This window comes from Acartia tonsa, chromosome 6, assembly GCF_053477335.1.
Source record: "Acartia tonsa isolate MP-2025a chromosome 6, ASM5347733v1, whole genome shotgun sequence".
Lineage (NCBI taxonomy): Eukaryota > Metazoa > Arthropoda > Copepoda > Calanoida > Acartiidae > Acartia > Acartia tonsa.
This window is the reverse complement of record NC_137265.1, coordinates 7,384,007-7,407,944: the sequence shown is the minus strand read 5'-3', so window position 1 is coordinate 7,407,944 and position 23,938 is coordinate 7,384,007. Positions and strand designations below refer to the sequence as shown.

Here is a 23,938-nt window from a genome sequence, read left to right as displayed (position 1 = left end):
TCTTCATAAAAAAATTGTTGTTCAAAATCTTTGTTTGTTATTAATAATCATACCATTTATGAATCACAAGAGCAAAATTTCATTTAATCATATTTTGAAAACTAATTGGTAAAATACTGATAATTTTTGTTTAGGTGGGCGGTCAGAATTACGCTCAGAAATTCTGGGACAAGTGAATGATCCAGCAGAATTAGAATTTTGTGACACCCTGCCCACATCTGCTACGAATAACTTGTCTGATGTTGGCCTCCCTGTCGCCTCAACAATTATGCAGGTAAAATAAAAAGGATAGGTATGGGATTATTCCCAGGGAAGGAGTGGACAATTGGGTGTTTAAAACACTAGTTCCCAAAGTTTTATAATAACGTTTTTTTCTTATTTTTTGGCAAAACAAGTTTGGAGACTTTTATTGGATTTTTTGTTTTATTGTTTGGTTCATTTAGTTTGGTTTAGTGTCCAAACGTTTCAAGCACTACCTGTAATCTACAGAAAGGTTAATTTTGTGTATCATATTGCCCATTGGGGATGTATATCAATTTATTGACCATTGTCTTATCCCTGTAGGTCCCAGCAACTTTTATCTTGTTAATAGAAGCCGAGTAAAAAACATTCCCCCTATAAAATTCAAATGTGCAACATAGCATTCCTGACGAAAACAATAAAAATAAATCTTTACTCATTTGAAAGAGCTCATAAACAAACAAAAAGTTGCCGAGTAAATCATGTTTCCCAAATCTTTTCTGGTAGACCGATATTACTAGGTTCTAATAGGTCATAGCATTTTCATATTCTTGACATCCTATTCATAAAAACGTATATTTTACCCAGGCAAATACCTCAACTTGGACCAGTGACTCTGTAGAAGCCAATGGAGTTCCAACTAATGGCAATGGAACAGAATCTAATGGAGAATTAGTTATAAGGTACGTACTAGTAGAAATTGTACTCCATATAGACTAAACTGTTTTTATTGTATCTTGATTTCGGCGGTTTCACCACAAGCGAACTTATTGATGCTTTTTTTTGTAATGATGGTTAAAAGGAGAAATCCCCCGCAATGCGGGGCCCGCATGGATAGTACCCGTAGTTATAGGGCTCTACAGGGTTAGAGTTAGCTTACAGGAGCTTAAAATAATTTTTCAAATACCAAAAATGGGGGGGGGGGGGTAGATCTGTGGTCTGTAAAATATATAGGTAAAAATGAAAGCACAATAATTTCATTTCGTAATTATTCTTATAAAATTTGATATTATTATAGGTTGCCCCGTAGTTGGCGCGCAGCTCGGGATGGGTCAGGCCGCGTATACTACTACCACGTGGAGGAGAGGGTGCCCCAGTGGGAGCCACCGGTGGCTACACAACAACATCAAGCTAATAACACAGAATATCCAACTTCCAGGTAGGAAAAAAAGATTAAGATTCTAAATAAAAAAAAGTTTGTAGTGTTTTATATTTTGTTTTAAAAAGTGGTACTTACATGATTAATACTTGTATGTCTTTATAAAAGCAAACTTTAAAACTAAGAGGGAGATAATTTACTCTTAAGAAATAAGCATGTTTGATTAAAAGCTTCAATAATAAGATATCTACTAAATATATATTGCCCCTAGCACACAAAAAAAGTCTCGCTCTAAATTTGTTCTAGAGAAAAAAATCCATTTGGAAGAGAAAATTTGCCCATTGTGTATTTCAAATAGTATGATTGAACTGCATACTTCAATATAGATTAAAGCGAAATAAACTTGTCTAGTTTTCTTTTTAAAATAGACTTTCCTGGCACAAACAGACAGACATTCTTTCTTTTATAGTAATACGATATGTATAAGACCCATTTGAAATAAAACTTCTTTTTAGTGGTGATACAATGTCACGTGATGATATGGAGATGGAGACAGAAACAAGTTCAGAAGACTCGGAGGAGGATGAAGATGAAGAGGTACGTCCTATACAATAGACGAGACGAGACTGTTTATTACACTAGTCCCCAAAGTTTCATAATAACGTTTTCTTATTCGTTGAGTTAACAACTAAGGGGACTTTTATTGAATTTTGATTGGTTGGCTTATGAAGTTTAGTGTTCGGTTCAAACGATTCAACCACTAATTTTAATCCACAGATTGGGTAATTTTTTATCATTTTTGTATCATTGGGGATGCACATCAATTTATCGGCCATTGTCTTATACCTTTAGATCCCTGGGTAAGTCAGTCATTGGGATAGACAGACTTACAAGTTATAGTTTGTGAGTTGCTGCGCTACCAGAAATCACTCTTCCTTTATATGATGCTGAATGTCAACACTCACAATGAGAATTTCAACGTCTTTATTCTGTCTGTAAAACTATTTTTCTTCAGGGATCTAAAGGGATAAGACAAAGGCCGATAAATGTATGTACATCTCCAATGGCGATATACAAAATTATCCCTTCTGTAGATAACAATTAGTGGTTGAAACATTTGTACACTAAACTTAATGACCCAACCATTTAAAATTCATTTAAAAAGTTGTTTTCAAACAAATAAGAAAACGTTATTATAAGACTTTGGAAACTAGTGTTATAAACAGCCCAATGTCCCCTACCTCCCTAGGTTTTCCTATGATATTTTGTAGGACAGAAAATAAATATAGTTAAATTGGCGAAAAATCAACAATAAAAAAAACGTTGCTAATTTATATCAAAGGATTATATTAACTTGTTCAAAGGAGATGAATATTTAGAAGGAGAATACTGAGGAGAATTGTGAACCTATTGAGGAGAATGAACTTGTCACTGATTATGATTTATCCGCCAGTGAAAAGAAAATGCTGCTCAGAATGAGAGACAGGTCAGTGATAGATAAATAAAGATAGAACTTATAAAAGTCACGCAGCAATAACAATAGATTACATAACATTAAGCTTGTAAATATATTGCAGGAAATAATTCACATAGAAAATATTCAGTTATGTTGATTTACATTACGAAATAAATTTGTGATAATAGATTTATATGTGAGTGTGTTTTGCAAAGGATCACGCTATACATTTACCAGGGAAGAATATATTACTATTTTTGGGGAAATCACCCCTAGATAAAAATCACTCCCTTAAAAAAAATTCTTTTTAAAAGTAAAATTACTTTTACGACTCCCTCTCCCCCTAGTCAGCTTTCTCTCAAGTGCCCCTAGAGGCCTCTAGGGGAGTAACCACTCGTAATAAGTACAACAATTTTTCAACGACGGTCATAAAGTGACAAATGAACTTACAAACAAACTTAAGTTATAATTGTTTGAAAAGATTTTATTTAATTTCAATTTTCAGAAGTCAATCAGCCAAACAAGAACGATCAAACCGAAGGAAAGCGAAGCGAAGAGCGGAAAGAGAAAGAAGGGAACAAGAAAGAGAAATGTTGGAGGCCAGGAGTGAAAGACACAGGTAAGAAACAAACATTTGGAAAAGCTTCGTTGCTTTTGTGTGGTGGTAACAATTTCTGTTTAAATTATCAGATGGATTTAAACAATACATGAACCAGACTTTAATACACTCGCATTTTTGCAATTATATAGAAAAGTCTCAAACACAGAATATTTTACTCGATAATAAAATCCAAAATATCTAATTTGTAGTTGTAAAAAACTGTAATTTTGCAGATATTCTATTAATGCGAAATAGGATTTTGAAATAGTACCTTAACTAGCTACAAACAAAGAATTGATGATATTTGTTGTTTTTTAAACTCTTGATTTCCTGAACAACAATAAACAAGTAAATGTGACCTTTTTTAGCAGGATTTTCACATTTAAATCTATAAAGATACCCACCATGACTGAAAGAGTAATCTTTATTGAAAAATAGTAAAACCAACTTTTCTAGGACAACTGGACTCGTGGCCGAGATGTTGATACCCCGAGATAGAAATAATTCTGTGGCCAAGGAAATCAGGGAAAAATTAAAGAACAAGGATGAAATACTGCGACAGATTGATGAAGAGGTAGCTTAATTATTCATAAAAAGAAAAGCTGTTGGTTTCTTTCAAAATGCTGATTCGATCACAGAATCTGTTATTCAGCGTTATCCTTTAAGAATTTTTTTAATTTTAAAAATTTTACCCCTTCCCCCAACAAAACTATTATGAACCTGGCCTAGAACGATAATTTTTGTTACACTTAGGTTAGGTTATAGGCTAGAGAGCCGAGCGCCCGCGGCTAGGCAGGCTAGGGGGCGAGCGCAGTGGCGAGGCAGGCTATGGGGCCTCCCTAAAATAGAGAACTTAGCACTTAGCAAATATTAGCGGACGAACAGGAATACTTAACTTAATACAATAGGATCTAGTCGAAGGTAGAAGATCTGTACGTCCATTTCAGAAATAGACACAGACAGAGACAAATAAAACTGGATAATACATTTTCTTTAGATAATGATGGATGAATTCACAGAGAGACAAGAACAGGATAGGTTAAGAAGAGAACAAATAAAAGCAGAGAAAATGAAACGAGAGGTAAGCATAATTTTTAAAATCGTATGAAAAACTTTTGCCTCCTAATATAAATGGTTCTTTTTTACTATTTTGTAATTTTCTGTATTGATGTTAATTATAGCATAATATTGTACACTAACATACTAAAAAAATCATTGTCTCAATCCTTATAAAAGTAAGAGGGTGTTTGTCTGTCAGTGTGTAGGATCTCGAAACTGCTGAAGCAATATGGTTCTCCTTGTTAAATAGCTTTTAATAGGAATAGGGAAAGTTTATAACAATTTTGGTTGAATGTACCTCCATGCCATTCTCCAAAATGAAACTACCCCTAAAAAAATCTTCTAAAATTGACAGTTGAGGGTCGACAATCACAAATTTTAAAGAAAAATCAAAGGGTTGTATATTTAGAAAATTTGACCCGGCTAAGGGGGGGGGAAATGGAAAATTAAGAGAACTGAAATTTTTTTGCCATTTTTCTCCCCTCCTTGGTGAAAAAAATGTGGGAGGGGGGATAATATGAATAAAATAAGGAGTTCTAAAAATATTTTTATATTTTTCCTCTTCCTTGCTGGAAAAAACTAGGAGGGGGAAAAAATTAAAAATTTTGCAGCAGGGGGAAAAAATGAATCTTGTGCAGAATATACACCCCTACAAAATTATTGTATTATTGTTTTAGATAACTCAACCAAGATTACCAGACATAAATATTCCCATCACACCCTCCTCATCAAATTTGGCAGCTGGCGGAGGAACGCCTGCCAGCAAAGCTGCACCGGCAGCCGCAAACAGTGCAATCAATATTCCAGGTAAAATATCTTTTTTTTAAAATATTAAATCTATCACTAGCTGAAAAAAGACCTTGTTACTTGGTAGGGTTGGGCCGGATATCCGGCCATTTTCTATACCTGGGCGGATATTGAAACTATCCGGATACAGGATATCCGGCTGATTTCTAATGCCGGTTAACCGGTGATTTGCCGATTATCGAACGTTGGCCAGATATCTGGCCGGATACCGGATATCCGGAATTAGAAATAAGCCGGATATATGGTATCCGGCCAAAAAAAAGGTATTCGGACCAACCCTATAACTTGGTTGTAAGTATCTCAAACAGTTGTATTGGTATAGTTGATAGGTTGGAGAAAGGTAGACCTAGATACTCAACTTAGATACTCTAAGACATATTGTACAATTCTACAAATTTCAGGGGTGTATATTCTACATGGGATCCCCTGCTCAGGGGGGGGGGGGGGGAAATAAAAAATATGTGGTTGGAGGGTAAAAAAAGGAAAAAATTAAGAAAACTGAAAACATTTTTTCCATTTCCCCCCCTCCTTGGTGAAAAAAACTTTTAAAAATGTGTGGTATGAGGGATAAAATAAATAAAATATAGAGTTCTTTAAATATTTTTCCATTTTCTCCCTTCTTGGTGAGAAAAAACTAGGGGGGGAAGAAAAATAAAAAATTTTGTAGCAGGGGAAAAAAAATAAATCTTGTGCAGAATATACACCCCTGACAAATTTCCTTATTTTTTCTGCTCCATTCGTCGTCTGAAATTATCCGTTTATGATTTGTGTCAAAATTCTTACACGAAGTATCTTTAAAAAAAAAATTATGAAATCTCAAAGAAATACCTCATTAACCGAGCATTGATCCTCATTTTACTTCTTCTCTCATTTAGGCCTTGGAGGTTTGGACGAGATACCAGCGGCTGCTTCATCAGCAGCGGTTCAGGCGGCAGACACCAGTGGTATGGCAGAGGCGGAGAAACGGGCGAAGGACAAGTTTATCAAGGAGATGTCGGGGGTGATTGTGAAGGCGCTGACGCCCTTCAGGATGAAAGGGTGCAAGAAAGGATTTATCAAGAATAATGAAGATTTCAAACATTTAGCTAAAAAGGTAAATATGTCGTAATTTCATATTTCTATTTTATAAAGCTCTTACAAAGACAACTTTATTCTAAAGCCATATTAACAAGAAAATAGCCTAAAACCACCACAGGACCAGTAGGAATATTCCCTGAAGAGTAGAAACCGATCGGTTCAGTGGTTACCGAGATCTTAAGGGACGGACGGACAGACATCATTCTACTTTGTATTATAGATAAAATAGCCATTAACTTTGATAATCTCTGTATGTATTTAAAGCTTCCCCAAATTTAAAGATTCAATCGGTTAAGTGCTTTCAAGACCCCAGCGGTAAACAAACAAAAAACTTACTATTAAAAGTTGTTTTCATTAGATATATGCAAATTATTAGCAAATATTTAATCAATTGCTTTGTAGTTTTAATTATTAGTTCTACTGAATTTGGTAAAAATGATTTCTGTATTTTATTTAATTGTTCTTTTTTAGTTGACCCATGTGATCTATGAGAAGGAGCGAGCCCGCGTCAACTCCGCCCAAGCCATCAAATTATCAGACAAAATGCGGGAAAAGGCTACGGAGTATGTGAAGAAGAAAATGAACAGCTACGACAGAGAATACAAGCGGTCACCCGGACATAAATAGACATTGAAGCGGTCATTTCAGCTGTCACCCGGTCATTAAAATAGAGAAATATAAGGGCCAATAGACATTATGAAAATGTGATTAAAGATTATCTAATTCGTGTCTGTCCAAAAGTGATAGTTTTTAGGAATATTTTTTTACGCATTTGAAAGGGTTATATGGGATAATAAAATTAAGTAAATGTAATCAAATGTTATTAAAACAGACGCGATGTATTATTATTAAAATTAGATGCTAATCTTAAATATTATTTGTTATGTTTTATTCATTTGTTTCTTATTCTTTTTTTTTCTGTTCAAATTTAGGTAGACTTTATACAAACAAAAATATTTTTTCTTCATAAACTTATTTAAAGTTTTATGGAAAGAGTGAAGTTGTTGGCATTTTCTCATATCTTTGTCAAAATCGAAAAATAAATCCGCGAAAAAAATATTATGGGCGCGTTTTCTCATTCGTTGGCTTCAAAACTGTTTCACTTGTTTGATTGATTGGTATAAAATAGCTGTGTCCAAACTTTTCTACCAGTGATTTTAACCTATATGATTAAAGGGTAATCTTGTTGGTCATAATTAGGGTTTTGCTTCAATAAATCTTTTATTGTCTTATCTTTTAAGATCCTTATTTTAATTTTGACAAAGCTTATGATGTTAAATCCCACAACCCGCTATTAAGTTAAAAACTCAGAAAAATTTGTTTAATTTTTTCATCTATTTGTTTTTCAGTTATAAAATGTATTAATATTCACCCAATTATACTTTCCCATGGAAGTGATAGGTTAATGTTAATAAAATTTATTTGTGTGTTACTTATTTGTTTATTATTTCACTGATGTTGCCATGTAGACAACCCTTTGATTGCACGACCTTTCTTTGGAAGTCTTAACGGGACATATTATTGAGTTGCGCTTTTTTTGGGTCAAGGCATTCCCCCTGCTTCAACTATTTATGTCGTGAATCTGATATAGGAGAAGTGGGAACAATTTTAACGTCTCTAGTTATGACGCGTCTTTGACTGAGATTCGAACCTTTCATCTTCCCGAAAATTAGCGGATGCGCTATGAGTTTGAGAAAAGATCTGTTATAATCCATAGTCCTTTACCGAACATAAATATATTTTGTGATAACACTTTGACCGCCAGTTAAATAAATGTTTGATTTGACCGCCAAGCGAGATAAGATAAATCCGGTACTTCCTCCTAAATCTCACACATTAATATTAATTACAACTGTTCATGATCTTCAGATGAATTATCCCTGGCCGTTTAACTTTTATTGGTTTTATTTAAATTCTGAGGGTGAGAAATGTTTATTGTTGTATAATATTTCCCAAGCTCCGCCCATTTATATCACGTTAACACATACTTCCTTGTTCCTAAGGATACTTATATCCAGGGAGGGAGGGGACATTGGGCTGTTGTTTATGTTGTTATAGTCCCCAAAGATTTTTAATAACATTTTCTTATTCGTTGTCTCAACAACTTTTGATCTTTTTTTTTACTTTCGATGGTTTGTTCATGAAATTGAGTGTCCTCACGTTTCAACCACTATTTTAATTGTAATTTAAATAAGAGGTAATTTTGTGTATCAGCATTGGGTATGTACACCAATTTATCAGCCAATGTCTTATCCCTTTAGATCCCTGCTAATTTCCGCCCAAATTGCCCTGTTAAATGTGGAAGCATTGTGGTGACATGATATTCATTTCAGGGATCGGAAGCCGCGCGTAAGCCTCAGTGAAATCGTCATTTTATCACTATAAAATTTAGCTGGATGTATAAAACTGTCTCTTTAGTAGACAATCCTTCTTTCAAAAATTTCTTTTTCTGCTCACAAGCAGGTTTAAAACTGAGGCTTATGCGCGGCTGAGGCGCGGCTTCCGAACCCTGATTCATTTACTTTTATTAAAAGGTAATTTAGCTGACATGTTTTTCTAGATAATATCAGAATAGTAGAATTGGAAGAGGGTGGTCGACCGACCATCCACTTTTAATTTTATGTATAAAAAACTTATAATTGTAGAGTAGGAGGTTATTTTTCAAGGTGTTATTTCTTTTCGGATAGTAATGGTACCCCCCCCCCCCCCCCCAAATAGATAAAGATAAATGTCATGTCATAAACGAATCTAACTGAAAAATAAAAGCCAAATCAGGACCTGCGTATAGCTTTTTAAATTTTTTTATAATGTTATAAAAGCATTACTAGTAGTAACCTATGTTATACTCATTTTTTGAAATGACAAGAATTTAGTATTATGTTGATAAAATAACAACACCAAAGAATAACATTGAAGTACTAATATGAGTGCTGCCGCTACAGAATTTTATCAAGGTGCTTGGCATGATTATTGTATAATATTTGTTGTATGCTCCGCCCATTTTTATCACATACATCCTTGTTCGTAACTATAGCAAAAACAAGGATGACAACACCCATTAAAGAGAAGCTCCACAAATAAAATAGACTAACGATTCCCCCATAACGTTACGGACGGACAGACAAAGTGAATTATAGAGCAGCTTCGCTACAAAAAAATTAACATGTTGAAAATGAGCGATAAATTGAATTGCACTCCCAACCATGATGAACAAAATAACCCCCGGATACAGATAAAAATTATTGGTTAAAAGTTGACACTTTAAAAGATTTAATGGAATTTTTTTTAGCCAAAGAACATGTTTAGTCCAATGTCCCCTCCCACTATTATATTTTGAGATACAAGCGTTTGACATGTTTATTATTGAATAATATTAGATGGGCTCCGCCCATTTTTATCACGATAACGCATACTTCCTTGTTCTTAAACTCGTAAAACAAGAATGACCACAAGAACAATTTTATAGTAAAACAACGCTTTTTTCAATTTTATTCATCTGTAACTTAAAGTTTCATGCTTTTGCAATCTCCAGAGAGAACAATTGTCTGTTAATAAAATGGATGTAGAATATACTAAATATTATGACAGGAGAAAAATTGTCGTCAATTTAGGTTTAGTTCGTTTATATCCTGAAGAGGAAGGGGATGAGTTAAAGGGAGTAGATGGGGAGTATCGTTATTTTAGCCCGCTACAAGTTTCACTTTATTAAAGAACATGCAAATCCGATGTGACATCCAAGTAATAATGAATTCAATGTTGACAATGAACATATGTTGAACAGACGATAGTATCAAGTTTGGATATACTTTGCTTTTAAACATCCATAAAAGCGAAGCTCTAAAATTAGAGGGTAGGACAAAGGATGATTTACACTTGTAGAGTGTAAGCTTAATAAGCAGAAAAGAAAAGTCTTAACAATAAATTTGTCACAGAAATTGCTTAAACACACAAATAAATGTTTTTTTTCGTAGACTGGACCTACGGACTTTCTTGTTTAAAGATTATAGAGATGCTACGCTATCTAAATATTTCCTTACATGCCAAGTTTGAAAAACGTTAGGACAATTTCAACATGCCTAAAGAAGGTGTATCAACTATTTTTTTTACAGCTAGCCGGTTCTTTTAGTAAGTAGTAGATGTAAAATTTTTCATAGAATTCAGATATGCAATCGGTTTTTTTGTAGACCTCTTATTTTTTAAGTAATTTAAGTTTAAAAAAAAAAAAATTAAGTCGATTTTAAGGTACTAAAATGCAACAAAAAAAAGAAAGAAAATGGTCATTATGAACAAAAATAGTAAGATCTTTAATTTGACACCTTACTTTTTCAATTCTGTCAGGTAATTATTGAAAAAATCGATTTTTTTAAACCCACGAGAATAAAAACTTTGAACTTAATTTTATTATTTCACAAATAAAAAAATATGGGTTCATATATACCATTAGAATCAGAAAAATATTACGAATCCATTGTAAGCAAAATTGAAAAAAAAAGTTTACAATATAGTATATAAACTACAATAAAAGGAATTATATGAAAATATCATATTATGTTGTACAGGCAACGTCTTAATTCTTCAATTGAGTATAAAAATGGGAAGGGGGTAAAGAGGGGGTAAAGAGGGGGTAAAAAAGGGAAGACAATAGTGTTGTCTGAACAAAAAAAATAATTGGCCATTTCTGTAATTTTTTAATTTTTTAATTTTTTTCAATTTTGCTTACAATGGATTCGTAATATTTTTCTGATTCTAATGGTATATATGAACCCATGTTTTTTATGTCTGTTTGAGAAAATATTTAGGTCTAAAGTTTTTATTATACCGAGGTTAAAAAAATAGATTTTTTCAATAATTACTCAACAGAATTTTAAAAGTAAGGTGTCAAATTAAAGATCTTACTATTTTTGTTCTTACTGACCATTTTCTTCTTTTATTTTGTTGCGTTTTAGTACCTTAAAACCGACTTAATTATTTTTTTTAAAAACTTAAATTACTTAAAAAATAAGAGGTCTACAAAAAAACCGATTGCATATTTGAATTCTATGAAAAATTTTACATCTACTACTTACTAAAAGAACCGGCTAGCTATAAAAAAAAAAGTTGATACAACTTCTTTATAATAAAAGCCATCAGTTACTGATGACGTACGGACAGACCCTAATTATAGAAAAGCCTCGCTTTTAATTATATCATTTGGTTGGAATCCAATATAAATTTAGTAAAGGAACCGCCCATTTCAATAAAACTCCGCTTTACAAGCAATGACCGATAAGCATCCGGTCAAACCGGCCGAGGAAAAAAGTTTGGATAAGCGCTCCGGTCAAATCCAAAGTGGGCGGAGATTTGAAGATGGGTCTCATAATTGGGGGGAGGGTTATATGGCGTTGATATTGATTAGTTGCGCGTATAAATAGGGTAATTATATAGTTTGAAATTAGTTTTCATTTAGCCTTTCGCCTTATAACATAATACAATGGGAATCATACCATTTTTCTCAATGTTTGTATTTACTTTGATCTGTAATACTTTTGGTGAATTATCTGACCATACAAGTGTACTGAACAGTCGGGTTCAAGTGAGTGAATGCCGCGCAGAATGCGTAGCAAAGCTACATGATACTTCATGTCAGAGTTCTGTTTGTCAAGACTGTTGGCAACACTGCGACGCCCTTCAGAACATCCATAACCAAGCTGTTTGTGGGCACGAGGGTGCTGGGCTTGAGACGAGCCCCTGCGGGGAAGGATGTCAGATTGCCTGTTCGAGTTATGTCAACAATAATTCTATCGTGTTCCGAAATATTGATGGAGGGAGAAGGAGAAAAAGATTAGAATTTTCATCACATCCCAGTCTTTCTGGTTGTAAATTATCATGGGGCAAGCTACGCACGTCAATCAATAGCATGCAAAAATCCGCCAAACGCCACGATAAAAAGACCGCGAAAATTTTCAAAATGGCGGACGATCCTGTAGTGTACCTGGTGTTGGCCCGGGACAGAACCGGGGCCTGGTACGAGGTCAGCCAGTCACTGGAGCGCCACACAAACCTGAATCCTGCCACCCTGGCTAAAATTGACCAGCTGAATGTTATTGGAGTTGGCAGGGACGGTATCCTGGCGGTTAAAACTATTGCTGTGCCAAAGTATGTTGATAATTCTTGTGAAATATCTGCTGTTACTGAATCTACAACTGTTTCTTCAACTACTGTAGCTGACACAACAAACGCTGCCACTGGAAGTATTGAAGAAGCCTTCAAGATTGAAATAATTGGCATGGAAAAATTAGAAGATGACATTCCACAAGTTATAATATCCTGGCCTAATAACCTGGATGCTGTTCAACCTGGAGAATCAAAATTTCTGGTGCGCTGGCGCCAAATTCCACTTGGTCCTGTTTCTGGCAGCATGCTGACCAATGCCAGTGTTGCCAAGCTGCCGCTACTATCCACAGCTGATGTTCTTGTTGAGGTTACCAGGCTGACACCTGCAGGGGCTATCCCAGCTGTTTCTCTTCTCTACCTAAACAAATTAGACCAACAATTTGAAAATCTTGATAGTTATTCAGCAGAAGTTTTTTCACCAATTATTATTGCTATTATCATTTCAATTATTTTTACAGCCTTATTAATTTCAATCATTTTTATTAAAGTCAAATGTTCCAAACCCCAAGAAAAGACTCAGGACGTTGAAAATAATAATTCTTGTAACTTTATTTGTTCATCCAAAGCTAACAAAACAGAGTTTACCCTAATCAAAAACTGTACCGTTGTACCCCCTACCAAAAATGTTGATATTCTAAATTTTACCCCTACAAAAATCAAAGATGTTAATTTATTCAATGAAAGCATTTATGAGAAAAAGTTAAATGTATAAATTTAAATTTCTTGTGATTTAAAATGTTTATTGTACATAGTATAAAGATATAATACATAAATAGTCAATTGTTTAATTGTCATTAGTTGAAATAAAATATTTAAAATTAATATATTTGTTTGTCCTTATCCTATTATATTAAGTAGTAAGGTTTTTTTAGTCTAAAGCTTAAGATCTCAATAACTACTGAACTGATTAGGTTCCCATTTTAGATAAGCTTCACCTAGTCCTATTATATAAAGTAATAATCTTTTTTTCTCTGTAACGAAGGATCTCACCAACCGCTGAAACCGATTTAGTTCTCCTTTTCAACGAATCTTCAAATATATCCAAGGATGGTTTTAGGCTATTTAATTCCGGATTTGTTTCTTGGGATGGTTTTAGTCCATTTTTTGCCATTTCCTAGATCTTGAAATACAGAGCCCCTAGATCATGCTAGAGGCACAGCTGCTAGTATAATATTTAGTAGTAAGTTTGTCTGTAGCCTAAGATTTCGATAACTAACGAACAGATTAAGTTCTCAATTTCAGGGAAGCTTCAAATAGGTCGGGGGATGGTTTTAGACTATTTCAATGTTATATTTTAGTCTTGGTTTTAGGCTATTGTTTACCCTCCCCATACCTTCGAATACATAGCCTCTGTATTCTAGGGGCGTATCCGCTGGTAGCTTAAAATCGCAGCTACTCTATAACTCTGGTATTACCGTTTGTTAACCGTCCACCACAAATACAGAAAACAGCTTTTTATCTGGATTTTTAATACACTAAAAGTATTATTGTTTTATGTTTTTTTATAATCCAAATTAATTATTTTTTTGTTTCTGCAATATTAATGGACAAATGGACAGAATTCTATGTAATTTTATATTTTGACAGATATGTCACCATCCATAATAGCGAAGCTTAAATTTTTTGAATTTTTTTAAAAATTACACAAGATTCTCTCAGGGAGGTTGGGGACATTGGGTTGTTTATTACACTAGTACCCAAAGTTTTATAATAACGTTTTCTTATTCATTGGCTTACCAACTTTGGGGACTTTTACCAAATGTGTTAGGTTGTTTCATTAAGTTAAGTGTTCGACAGTTTCAACGACTAATTGTAATCTACAGAATAAATAATTTTGTATATCATCATTGGGAATGTACATAAATTTATCGTCCATTATCTTATCCCTTAAGATCCATAAAAAAATCTGCAACTTATGTTAAAAATTTTCCCTCAGAATTTTGTCAGAATCATGATCCCTTGTCCTTGCTAAAATGCAAAACAAAGATGAATTACATTTGTATGTTCAACATTTTTACTTAATTGAAACAAAGATGACAACATTCAAAATGCGCAGCAAAATGAAAAATAAAAGAAAAAAATTCGATTTTTAGACGAAGAGCAAACTGCATAACTTTTGTGTCACTTTTGATTCCTGTGACGTCATATAATGAGGAAGATGAGAGGAGAAGTGGGATAGAAAACCCCTAAAAAAGAGATGGAGATTACGACGTCAAAAGTGGTGCAGTTTGGTCTTCGTCGATTTTTAAGTTTTGCTCTTTTTGTCATTTCGATTATTAGTCATTTGGCTGCAAACAGGATCCATTCGATTATTATTTCCAGTTAAACGTTGATTTATTCTCCAATGAATTTTTACCGAAGCATTTTATTTTTTATGGTAGCGCAGAAACTTCTTAATTTTAGCATGTCTTTCTTTCTTTCTTTCACTAAATTAGTGTTGTAAAATATTTCTAAAATTAACCACATTTGTACAAATTAAGGGCTTTGAGCCATTTTAGAACCATTTTTTTAAGGTAGGGGGCAATAAAAATAATTTTTTTTGTCATATTTGGGGGATGAATCCCCCTCCCCCCCCCACAAATTGATATTCAACTTGACGATCTTGACAGTTTATTGGCATTAGATATCTAATGTTATGTAGATCTGAAAGACTGAATTTAGGATATATAAGTTGGAAGGAATTTTAATGTTAGAGGGAGATATGAAATCTGCATCAAAATTTAAGGATTTTTATAAAATTCGTTTTTTGTATAATTATTCATCTAAAAGCGGAAATTCAATTTAAGTTCATAAATTTTGACCAATAGGATAGATGGATTGGAAACTACCTGCGCTCTAATTGGTTGAATGATATGCGAAACTTAAGCTTCTCCAATCAGAGCGAAGATAAATTTCAATCCACCATTCACAGATGTCAAAATTAATTAACTTAAATTGTATTTCCGCTTTTAGATAAAGAATTATAAAAAAAATGAATTTTATAAAAAAAAATCCTTAAAATTTGATGCAGATTTCAAATCTCCCTCTAACATTAAAATTCTTTCCAACTTATATATCTTACTGAATATGCTACGCGCTTTTAAATAAGTTGTGCTTTCCAATAGAAATCTAGATAATAAAATGGTTCTAATTTTCGGAGCATAAACAAAAGAACTATTCATATTAGAATTATTTAGAAATAGATACATTTATGTATTTATTAGTCAAAATTTAAACATTGATATTTGATTATATATTATCATAGTTTGCAATTCTACTTAAACTCTACTTAGTATTACATAAGCAAGACTTGATAAATTAGAAATCAGCTGTTTTCTGTTTTGAGTATTACCTGGGTTCTAATAACTTATATCATTATAATATCACAATAGTAAACAGCTTTATGTGAACTGAAAATTTCATGTGATTTGTGAAAGTTTAAGCTACAAGCATTAGCATAATTTAACTCGTCTCTTTGCGGCGAGCGTAGTGGCAGACAAAACTGTTAAAAAAACAACAAAGCAAATATTTTATTTTAGGTTAAACAAATGATAAGATCTAATCTTCATGATATTTGGTCATATTAGCAAAAGTTTGAAAAAAATGAAATTGAAAATCGGTTGTGACTCCAATCCAGTTTTTGTTTTATTGTGTACACATATCACCGTGCAAAAAATGAATTTCTTCTTTTAGTCAGTGAAGTAAGTGGTGTGTGCTTGCTTGTAAATATAAATAGTTATAACAACTAAATGTGAATACCTAACCTAACTTTTGTGATTCCACCTATTATAAATAAATTAAATTTTAAAATAACATAGTCATAAAAGATTTAAGTGCATGACAACAAATTTAATTATGGGATTTATTTATAAAAGAATAAACTTTTAAAAACTTTCTCTTAAGTTTTATTTTCGTTATTGGTTTCTATTTCATATCTTTATCAATAAAGTAACTATAATGGCTTCGGCTCTAACCTTAAAGAGCTTGGCACCAAAAGGGGTGATATTTTGTGTTTTTTAGAGGAAGAACATACACCTCTGACAAAAAGCCTAAAATCTGCCCAAAATCATCCTGTTCTAAAAACAGCCCATCCGTTTCTAAGATTTTACTGGACAAACATATAAACACAATATATATTTACTATAGTTGATCAGGTGAAAACAAGTAAAAATGTTACGAACGACGGCGATTTTGGAAAAAACATGCTCAATCAAAACTGCTCAAAAATATCGTGTAAGTTATGTTTTAAAGTAACGAAGCTAAACTACAAGTTCTGTGTTAGTATGTCCGTCCCTGTATTTTTGTATTTAAAAAAAACTGTGAATTTGACAGCCTTATTGAATTTCATGGGTTTGAAAAATAAAATGACAATTAATCTGTGTTAATGACAGCTCTATTGGTGTATTTTTTACTGTCGGCAAAAGATGAAGCCAATTGATCCACTATATTTATTCATTAAACAGAGGTGGATTCTTAAACAAAGGAGATAAAATACACAGGGAGGGAGGGGACATTGGGCTCTTTATTCCACAAGTCCCCAAAACTTTTTTCTTGTTTTCTTATTCATTGGCTCTTTTGGGACTTTTATTAAATTTTCACTGGTTGGTTCATTACGATGAGCGTCCAAATGTTTCAACCACTAGTTGTATTCTACAGAAGGGGTATTTTTGTGTATCATTACTGTGGATGTACATTAATTTATCGGCCATTGTCTCATTCCTTTAGATACCTGTAAAATACATGTATCCTATGATGAGATTGATTGATTATTGTTTTGTTTAGAGACTTAGTAGCTCAGCGGTCAGTGTTCTAACAAACACAGGTAGAGTATTCTGTTAAACATTTTTGTCAACCTCTTGTGTTTAGATTATTGTAACATGGTAGTTAGAGTCAAGGATGTCATTGGGGAATAAAATAGGGGCTATCATATAATCATACCTCTCCAACCCCCCCCCCCCTTCAAACAAATTGGGGGCATCCTTAATTATAGGTTTTTAGTAGTACTTTTTAATGTAAATGCGAGGGGACTAAATTTTGTGGGCTCCCAAAAAGATACCAAATTACTGCCATTTTCCAGATCAAAAATGGACTTTTTTGAATGTTAAAACTAAGAAAAGGCCATTTAGTTAGACAGACAAATACATGTAAAAAAAGGGAAGCTAAGTTTTATAGTAAATACCTTTTGAGAAAAAAATATTATGAAAAGAATCGATATTGATTCATTTTGCTTTTAGATAAAGGCCTTCAAGTAGATGAGAACAATTTAAAACATGTTTTTCTACAAGGTAAACATTTGGTAGCAAATAAATCAAAAAAGCTGGAATAAAGTGTAAAAAATGTTTGTTAATCATAAGAATTGACACAAAAAAGTTTAGCTGACTCTAATTGATTCAAGCTTTAAAACTGTGGAAAAATCTAAACTATAAAAAGGGCAATCTACACTAGAAAACTCTGAATTCTATCTTTTAAAGCAGATGATAAAATCTAATTTTTCAACTGACTGACTGCCAGATTGATTAAGTTATAGAGTAGCTGCGCTACTAGTTATTTTCTTGTTTAGATAATATATCAGATTTACCAGTATGTTGTATATCTGTAGAAGGAGCTATGTAATCATATGTACATATAATTGATTTGAAGTGTATTACTGGTTATATGAAGCTGGGGCATATGTATCCTCACCCATGTATAAATATACAATGTGTAGATAATATATCAGATTTACCAGTGTGTTGTATATCTATGGCAGGAGGTTTGTGATCATATGTAGATATAATTAATTTTGAATTGTATTACTGGTTATATGAAGCCAGGGCATCTGTATCCTCACCCATGCATAATTATACTTGTTTAGATAATGTATCAGATTTACCAGTATGTTGTATATCTGTAGCAGGAGCTATGCGGACTGGAAAATCTTTCTTATTAGGTAAGTGATAGGACATAGTGTAAGGGACAAAGACGATGAATTAATCTAGCCCTAAATTCTATGTGATGTTTTGAATTTCTTTGCTTGTAATTATTAAGAAAATGGTTGGATCAAATTTTATTTCATTGTCCTATGGGTAAAATGAAAATTGTTTTTTACTGATTATCAAACCTTTAGAAGCACATACCTTGATGCTAATTATGTTAGATTAGGTTAAGTAAGGAAAGCCCTGGAGTGATTGAACTAAATTATTTCAAAATTTACTTATCTTTATTTGAGATTATTTACTACGAGAGCTACAGAAAACCTCCAACAGCAAAACAGCCTCAAGAAGTTCACCTGGATTCTCTTGGAGGAATGGAATGACAAGACATACTTCTGGAATTCAGGAAATAAGTCATACCAAATATTCATTAAAATAAATGCCATCAAAATATACCTACAAAAAAGCTTTGCTTTGCTATTAAAAAAACATACCTATTTTGGCAATTTATCCAGTTCGGGCTTATGTAATGATAAAAATAAAATTTTTTGCAATAATAGAAAATTAGATTCTACAGCTATTTCTTTTAACACAATTATTTTTGTTTAAAAATAAAATAATTCAAAATAATTTGATTTGAATTATTTTCATTGATTTAGATTTACCCAGGTAAACAATTTTTAAAATGTATGACGTCATAATAGTAACATTTAACACACAAGGGATGATGTATAATGTCTAGTCTTACTCACTCACTAACTACGAATCATTCAACCTTTTAAGTTATCAGCTATCTTTTTTTCAACTACTTCTGCCTTTTTTTCTTCTAACTCGGATATTTTTTTGCCTTTTATATAGAACTGTTTATAACTTTATAGGTGTCCATTTTGAAATATATGTTATTTCCGGTATGGCTTAGAAACTTATTAAAATCCGCCGGATTAGGACCAGTTCTCTGCCACACTGAAAAATTATGTCTAGCATCTTATTATATCCAGTTTTCTGCGAAATTTAAAAATGTTCAACCGCCCAAATCTCGGGGCCAAAAAAACTGGTTTTAATCTTATAATCTTTCTTTTTAATATCCCCGGAAAGCTGTCTATAATATGATGCGACAAATAACTATTATACAATCTATAATATTTCTTATTATATAATAATCAATTAAGGAACAAATTTATTATTTTAGAGCCTGTTATAATCAATGGTGTTGCTGTCTTTCTCACGGACACGCAGGTTAGAATAAAAAATATATTTTGCCCAAAAGTATAGCGCAGCAAAAACAGTCTTATTTCTTTATGATATTTATTATTTAGGTTTTGATAAAAGTAAAAAGTAATAGGATATCTTTATTTAAATAACAAAGTATCTTTCTAACCACTCAACCGCTATGTGTTTCCTTAACAGTGAAGTAAAGGGAATAATAACGAATTTAGGGGTTTCTAGTTGGTAGTTAAGACAAATATTTTAAACTAATTTCGATTTAAAAAAAGCAAAAGCAAACACAGTAAGAAATAACAATTATTATTATAATTATACGATAAAAAGCTATTATTTCTTCCAGGGCACATTTGACCGTAGATCCACAGTACGAGAAAACATGACAATTTTTGCCATGGCTTGCCTTACCTCTTCTCATCTGGTTTACAATCTTATGCATATTATAAGGTAATTTTTGTTGTGCAGTTAGGTTATATCATTGCTTTCCAGAAAAATGCACAGCGACCCTTGTTATTTTTTTGATAAATATTTTACGTTTGTTTGTTTATTATTTTAGGTTAAGTTAGGCTAGGTTATTATTGGTACTTGGCAGCCCCGCAGGGCTAGGCAAAGGAAAAAATACCCTCTCCACTTTATTTTCAACTAGAGGATACGCCCCTAGAAGCCTCTAGGGGCACTGGTAGGAGGAGGAAAAGTGGACCTCATCCCATTTTAAATTTGAGTTTTAAAAGAGCTAAAAAAAAATTTTAGGGGGGAGGGGGGTGAAGGCAAATTCTCCAAAAGTAGTTTAAAACCTTCCCAGGACCTATAAGAAACTTCACTGTAAAGGATAACTATATCGGTTCTGTGGTTAGCGAGATCCTTCGGGACATACATAAAACGCTTACTACTTTATATAAAAGGATATACTTTTTAAAAAGGGGTTAGGGGGGGGGGGGTTGTTGTTCTTGAATTCTATAAATTTCTCTCTTGACGCTTCATAAAAAAGAAAAAAGGAAAATTATTTATTAGAAGATAATCTAATATATTTTTTAAGTAAACCATCACATAGAGTAGTCTACAAATATTTAATGCAATTAATTATTTTTATTGAACAGGGAGGATCATCTACAAAATCTACAATTATTTACAGGTAATAAAATATTAGTTTTCACTCGTTTGACAACACTTTTGTAGGAAATGGGGGAAATATGATTTTCTTGGCTGTTATTTAAGATTGTAGGAATGGAATATTTGTTTAAGATTTTCCAAACTTAAATACTTTTTCTTTTTAAGTTTTGTAATTGTTATGGATATCGCATATTCTCTCTCTTTCTTTCTGATGGCAATAGAACACCAGCTATCCTATTATATAAAGGAGTAAGCTTTTTTTGTCTGTAGCGAAGGATCTCACTAATATGGTTCTCCTTTACAGTGTAGCTTATTAAAGGTTCAGGGAAGGTTTTTAACGATTTTGAAGGAGTGTATCTCCACCCCAGCCTTAAGTGCCCAAAGAATTTTGTAGGAGCGTAGCCGCTAGTATAATATAACTCACTTTGTTCGTTTCCCATCTTTTTTTTGTGACTCGCTAGCTACGGATTTTTTTGTCCTTGTTATGTTTAGAATATGGACGGTTAGTAGCCTCTTATGGAGACAGGGGGACAAAACCATTTCAAAATCTTCTATTTCTGATCAGAGACTGGCAGTATGTCCATGACGCAGGTCTTAATTTTAGTAGCGAAGCTGCTCTATAATTCACATTGTTTTTCTTGCTAATTGGGTATGGACGAAAACAGTAAAAAAAGCCGGGAGGGAACATTAAGCTGTTTATTACACTAGTCCCCAATATTTAATAATAACATAGAATACATTGTCTTAAAAACTTTGAAAACTTTTATTGAATTTTGATTGTTTGGTTTATTAAGTTCCCAGGTTCTACGAAATACCATAAAAAAAGAGTCGTTTTACCAGAAAAGTGGTAAAGCTGGTCAACCTGGTATAATATACCAGTTTCGTGGTAAATTTTACCAGGAAAAATTTTAGCCAAAAAATTAGTCAAATTTTACCATTTTTTTTGTAAAATTTGACGAAACAAAAAAACCCGTTTTTTGTGTTTTAAATAAAAAACAGCTCTTCATAATCAGTTGTAGTACTTTAAAATAATGACTTTTATACAATGAAGCCTAAATTTAAATTTTTTTTTTTTTTTTCAATTTTACCACTTTTGGAAGTTTTACCAAAAATGTGGTCAATTTTACAACTCTATTTTTCAGGTTAAGTCCGAATTTTCGGACTTAGACAAAAAAACACAATTTGGTCAATTTTTACCAAAAAGTTGGTAAAATTTGACAAGGTATTTTTTTAGGCTAAGTCCAGATTTTTGGACTTTGCCAAAAAAAATGAACTTGGTAAAATTTGACCAACTTTTTGGTAAAAATTGACAAGGTAAATTTTTAGGCTAAGTCCAAATTTTTGGACTTTGCCAAAAAAAAAAACTTGGTAAAATTTGACCAACTTTTTGGTAAAAATTGACAAGGTAAATTTTTAGGCTAAGTCCAAATTTTTGGACTTTGCCAAAAAAAAAAACTTGGTAAAATTTGACCAACTTTTTGGTAAAAATTGACAAGGTAAATTTTTAGGCTAAGTCCAAATTTTTGGACTTTGCCAAAAAAAAAAACTTGGTAAAATTTGACCAACTTTTTGGTAAAAATTGACAAGGTAAATTTTTAGGCTAAGTCCAGATTTTTGGACTCTGCCAAAAAAAAAAACTTGGTAAAATTTGACCAACTTTTTGGTAAAAATTGACAAGGTAAATTTTTAGGCTAAGTCCAGATTTTTCGACTCTGCCAAAAAAAAAAACTTGGTAAAATTTGACCAACTTTTTGGTAAAAATTGACAAGGTAAATTTTTTGGCTAAGTCCAGATTTTTCCAAACAAACATCCTTCTACTTAATGATAAACATCGCAAATAAAATATAATGAGGAAATATTCAGACCTAATACTTTCCAAACAAAGCATCCTTTTACTCAGCACTATTTGCTTTCGTTATATGGAATATGAAATTAATAAAATATGATGATAATGATTTTATTTAGAATTTATTTCATATTATAACATAACAGGTCATATAGATATTATCCAGGTCAATACTGAAACTACAAAAGATTGGCATCCAAGATAACAACAGTCTACTACTGATGCCTAAATGTCGATTGATAACAGTGCCACCTGGAGAGGTAAATTGTAATGCTGCTTTTATGGAGATTAATGTACTGAAGAACAATCAGGCAAGTCTCCTACCTGGAGGTACTCTGACTATTTGGCTGGAAGTTATAAAACCTGGACCTGAAAGTGCAGTATCCTGTCTCTCTGGTGACCTGGAGAATTGTTTTGAGGATCCAGAGTTTACTGATTGTTTGATAGAAACTAGTACCTCCAAATTAAAAGTGCACAAGTTTATACTTGCCTCAAGATCTCCAGTATTTAAGGTAGGTTTTTCCATTCTTACTTGTTAATTAAATTCTTGTCAATATTTTTAGGTAAATTTTTAGGCTAAGTCCAGATTTTTCCAAACAAACATCCTTCTACTTAATGATAAAAATCGCAAATAAAATATAATGATGATAATGATTTTATTTAGAATTTATTTCATATTATAACATAACAGGTCATATAGATATTATCCAGGTCAATACTGAAACTACAAAACTTACTAGTATCGTTTCTGTAAATAACATTTTTTAGAATTTTAGCTTGTGGAATGTTTGGAGCTCTCGAGTAGAACTTAATTAATAAACACCGATTGGGCGGATTGTAATCAATACGCTTTATATGTTAAAGTCAATATTTTTTAGAATTTTAGCTGTGGAATGTTAGGTGTCAACATTGTCGTCATAATAAACACTGATTGTAATCAATACGCTTTATTTAAGTTAATTTTAACTGACTAACAGAATATTCTCTGTTCAACATTGATCGTCATAATAAAACTTATTAGTATCGTTCTGTAAATTATTTGTTAATTTTAACTGACTAACATATTTTAACATATTTTCTCGGTTCAACATTGTCGTTATAATAAATAATGAAATTTTTTGTATAATCTGTGACTGTTACATGTTGAGATGGAACTCTCGTTGTTCTCCATGGAACTGCAAAGCTCCACGTACTTCAAAACTGGTTCAACTCCAAAATCCTGAAAAAGAATATTCATTTTTAAATTAAGCAATTAAAGGATTAACAAATCAAAAAGGCCTTACAAAAAGGAAAGTTAACGGTTTTGGGAAAATTTCATGGAGAAAGTAGATACAGCTTGTGTATGTGCCTGCTTATTAGAGAAAGTTTAATTCAGTTA

General features: G+C 32.5%; 2 protein-coding genes across 2 annotated transcripts in view; both read left to right on the top strand.

Moving 5' to 3' along the window:
• Positions 1-7,771, top strand: part of Set2 (SET domain containing 2) — a 55,321-nt gene extending 47,550 nt beyond the window's left edge. The window contains exons 44-54 of the mRNA XM_080163275.1: positions 135-274; positions 829-923; positions 1,259-1,399; positions 1,855-1,936; positions 2,719-2,825; positions 3,301-3,414; positions 3,853-3,970; positions 4,394-4,477; positions 5,133-5,262; positions 6,138-6,355; positions 6,811-7,771. Coding sequence (XP_080019401.1) covers positions 135-274; positions 829-923; positions 1,259-1,399; positions 1,855-1,936; positions 2,719-2,825; positions 3,301-3,414; positions 3,853-3,970; positions 4,394-4,477; positions 5,133-5,262; positions 6,138-6,355; positions 6,811-6,966 — 1,385 coding nt within the window. The 3' untranslated portion in view covers positions 6,967-7,771. The remainder of the gene's footprint in view (positions 1-134; positions 275-828; positions 924-1,258; positions 1,400-1,854; positions 1,937-2,718; positions 2,826-3,300; positions 3,415-3,852; positions 3,971-4,393; positions 4,478-5,132; positions 5,263-6,137; positions 6,356-6,810) is intronic.
• An 8,724-nt stretch (positions 7,772-16,495) lies between these two features.
• LOC145321843 (atlastin-like) overlaps positions 16,496-23,938 on the top strand; it is a 45,822-nt gene continuing 38,379 nt past the window's right edge. The window contains exons 1-9 of the mRNA XM_080163478.1: positions 16,496-16,704; positions 17,254-17,293; positions 17,706-17,756; positions 18,326-18,400; positions 18,680-18,796; positions 19,573-19,619; positions 19,948-20,051; positions 20,702-20,736; positions 21,207-21,305. Of these exons, the coding sequence (XP_080019604.1) occupies positions 16,642-16,704; positions 17,254-17,293; positions 17,706-17,756; positions 18,326-18,400; positions 18,680-18,796; positions 19,573-19,619; positions 19,948-20,051; positions 20,702-20,736; positions 21,207-21,305 (631 nt within the window). The 5' untranslated portion in view covers positions 16,496-16,641. The remainder of the gene's footprint in view (positions 16,705-17,253; positions 17,294-17,705; positions 17,757-18,325; positions 18,401-18,679; positions 18,797-19,572; positions 19,620-19,947; positions 20,052-20,701; positions 20,737-21,206; positions 21,306-23,938) is intronic.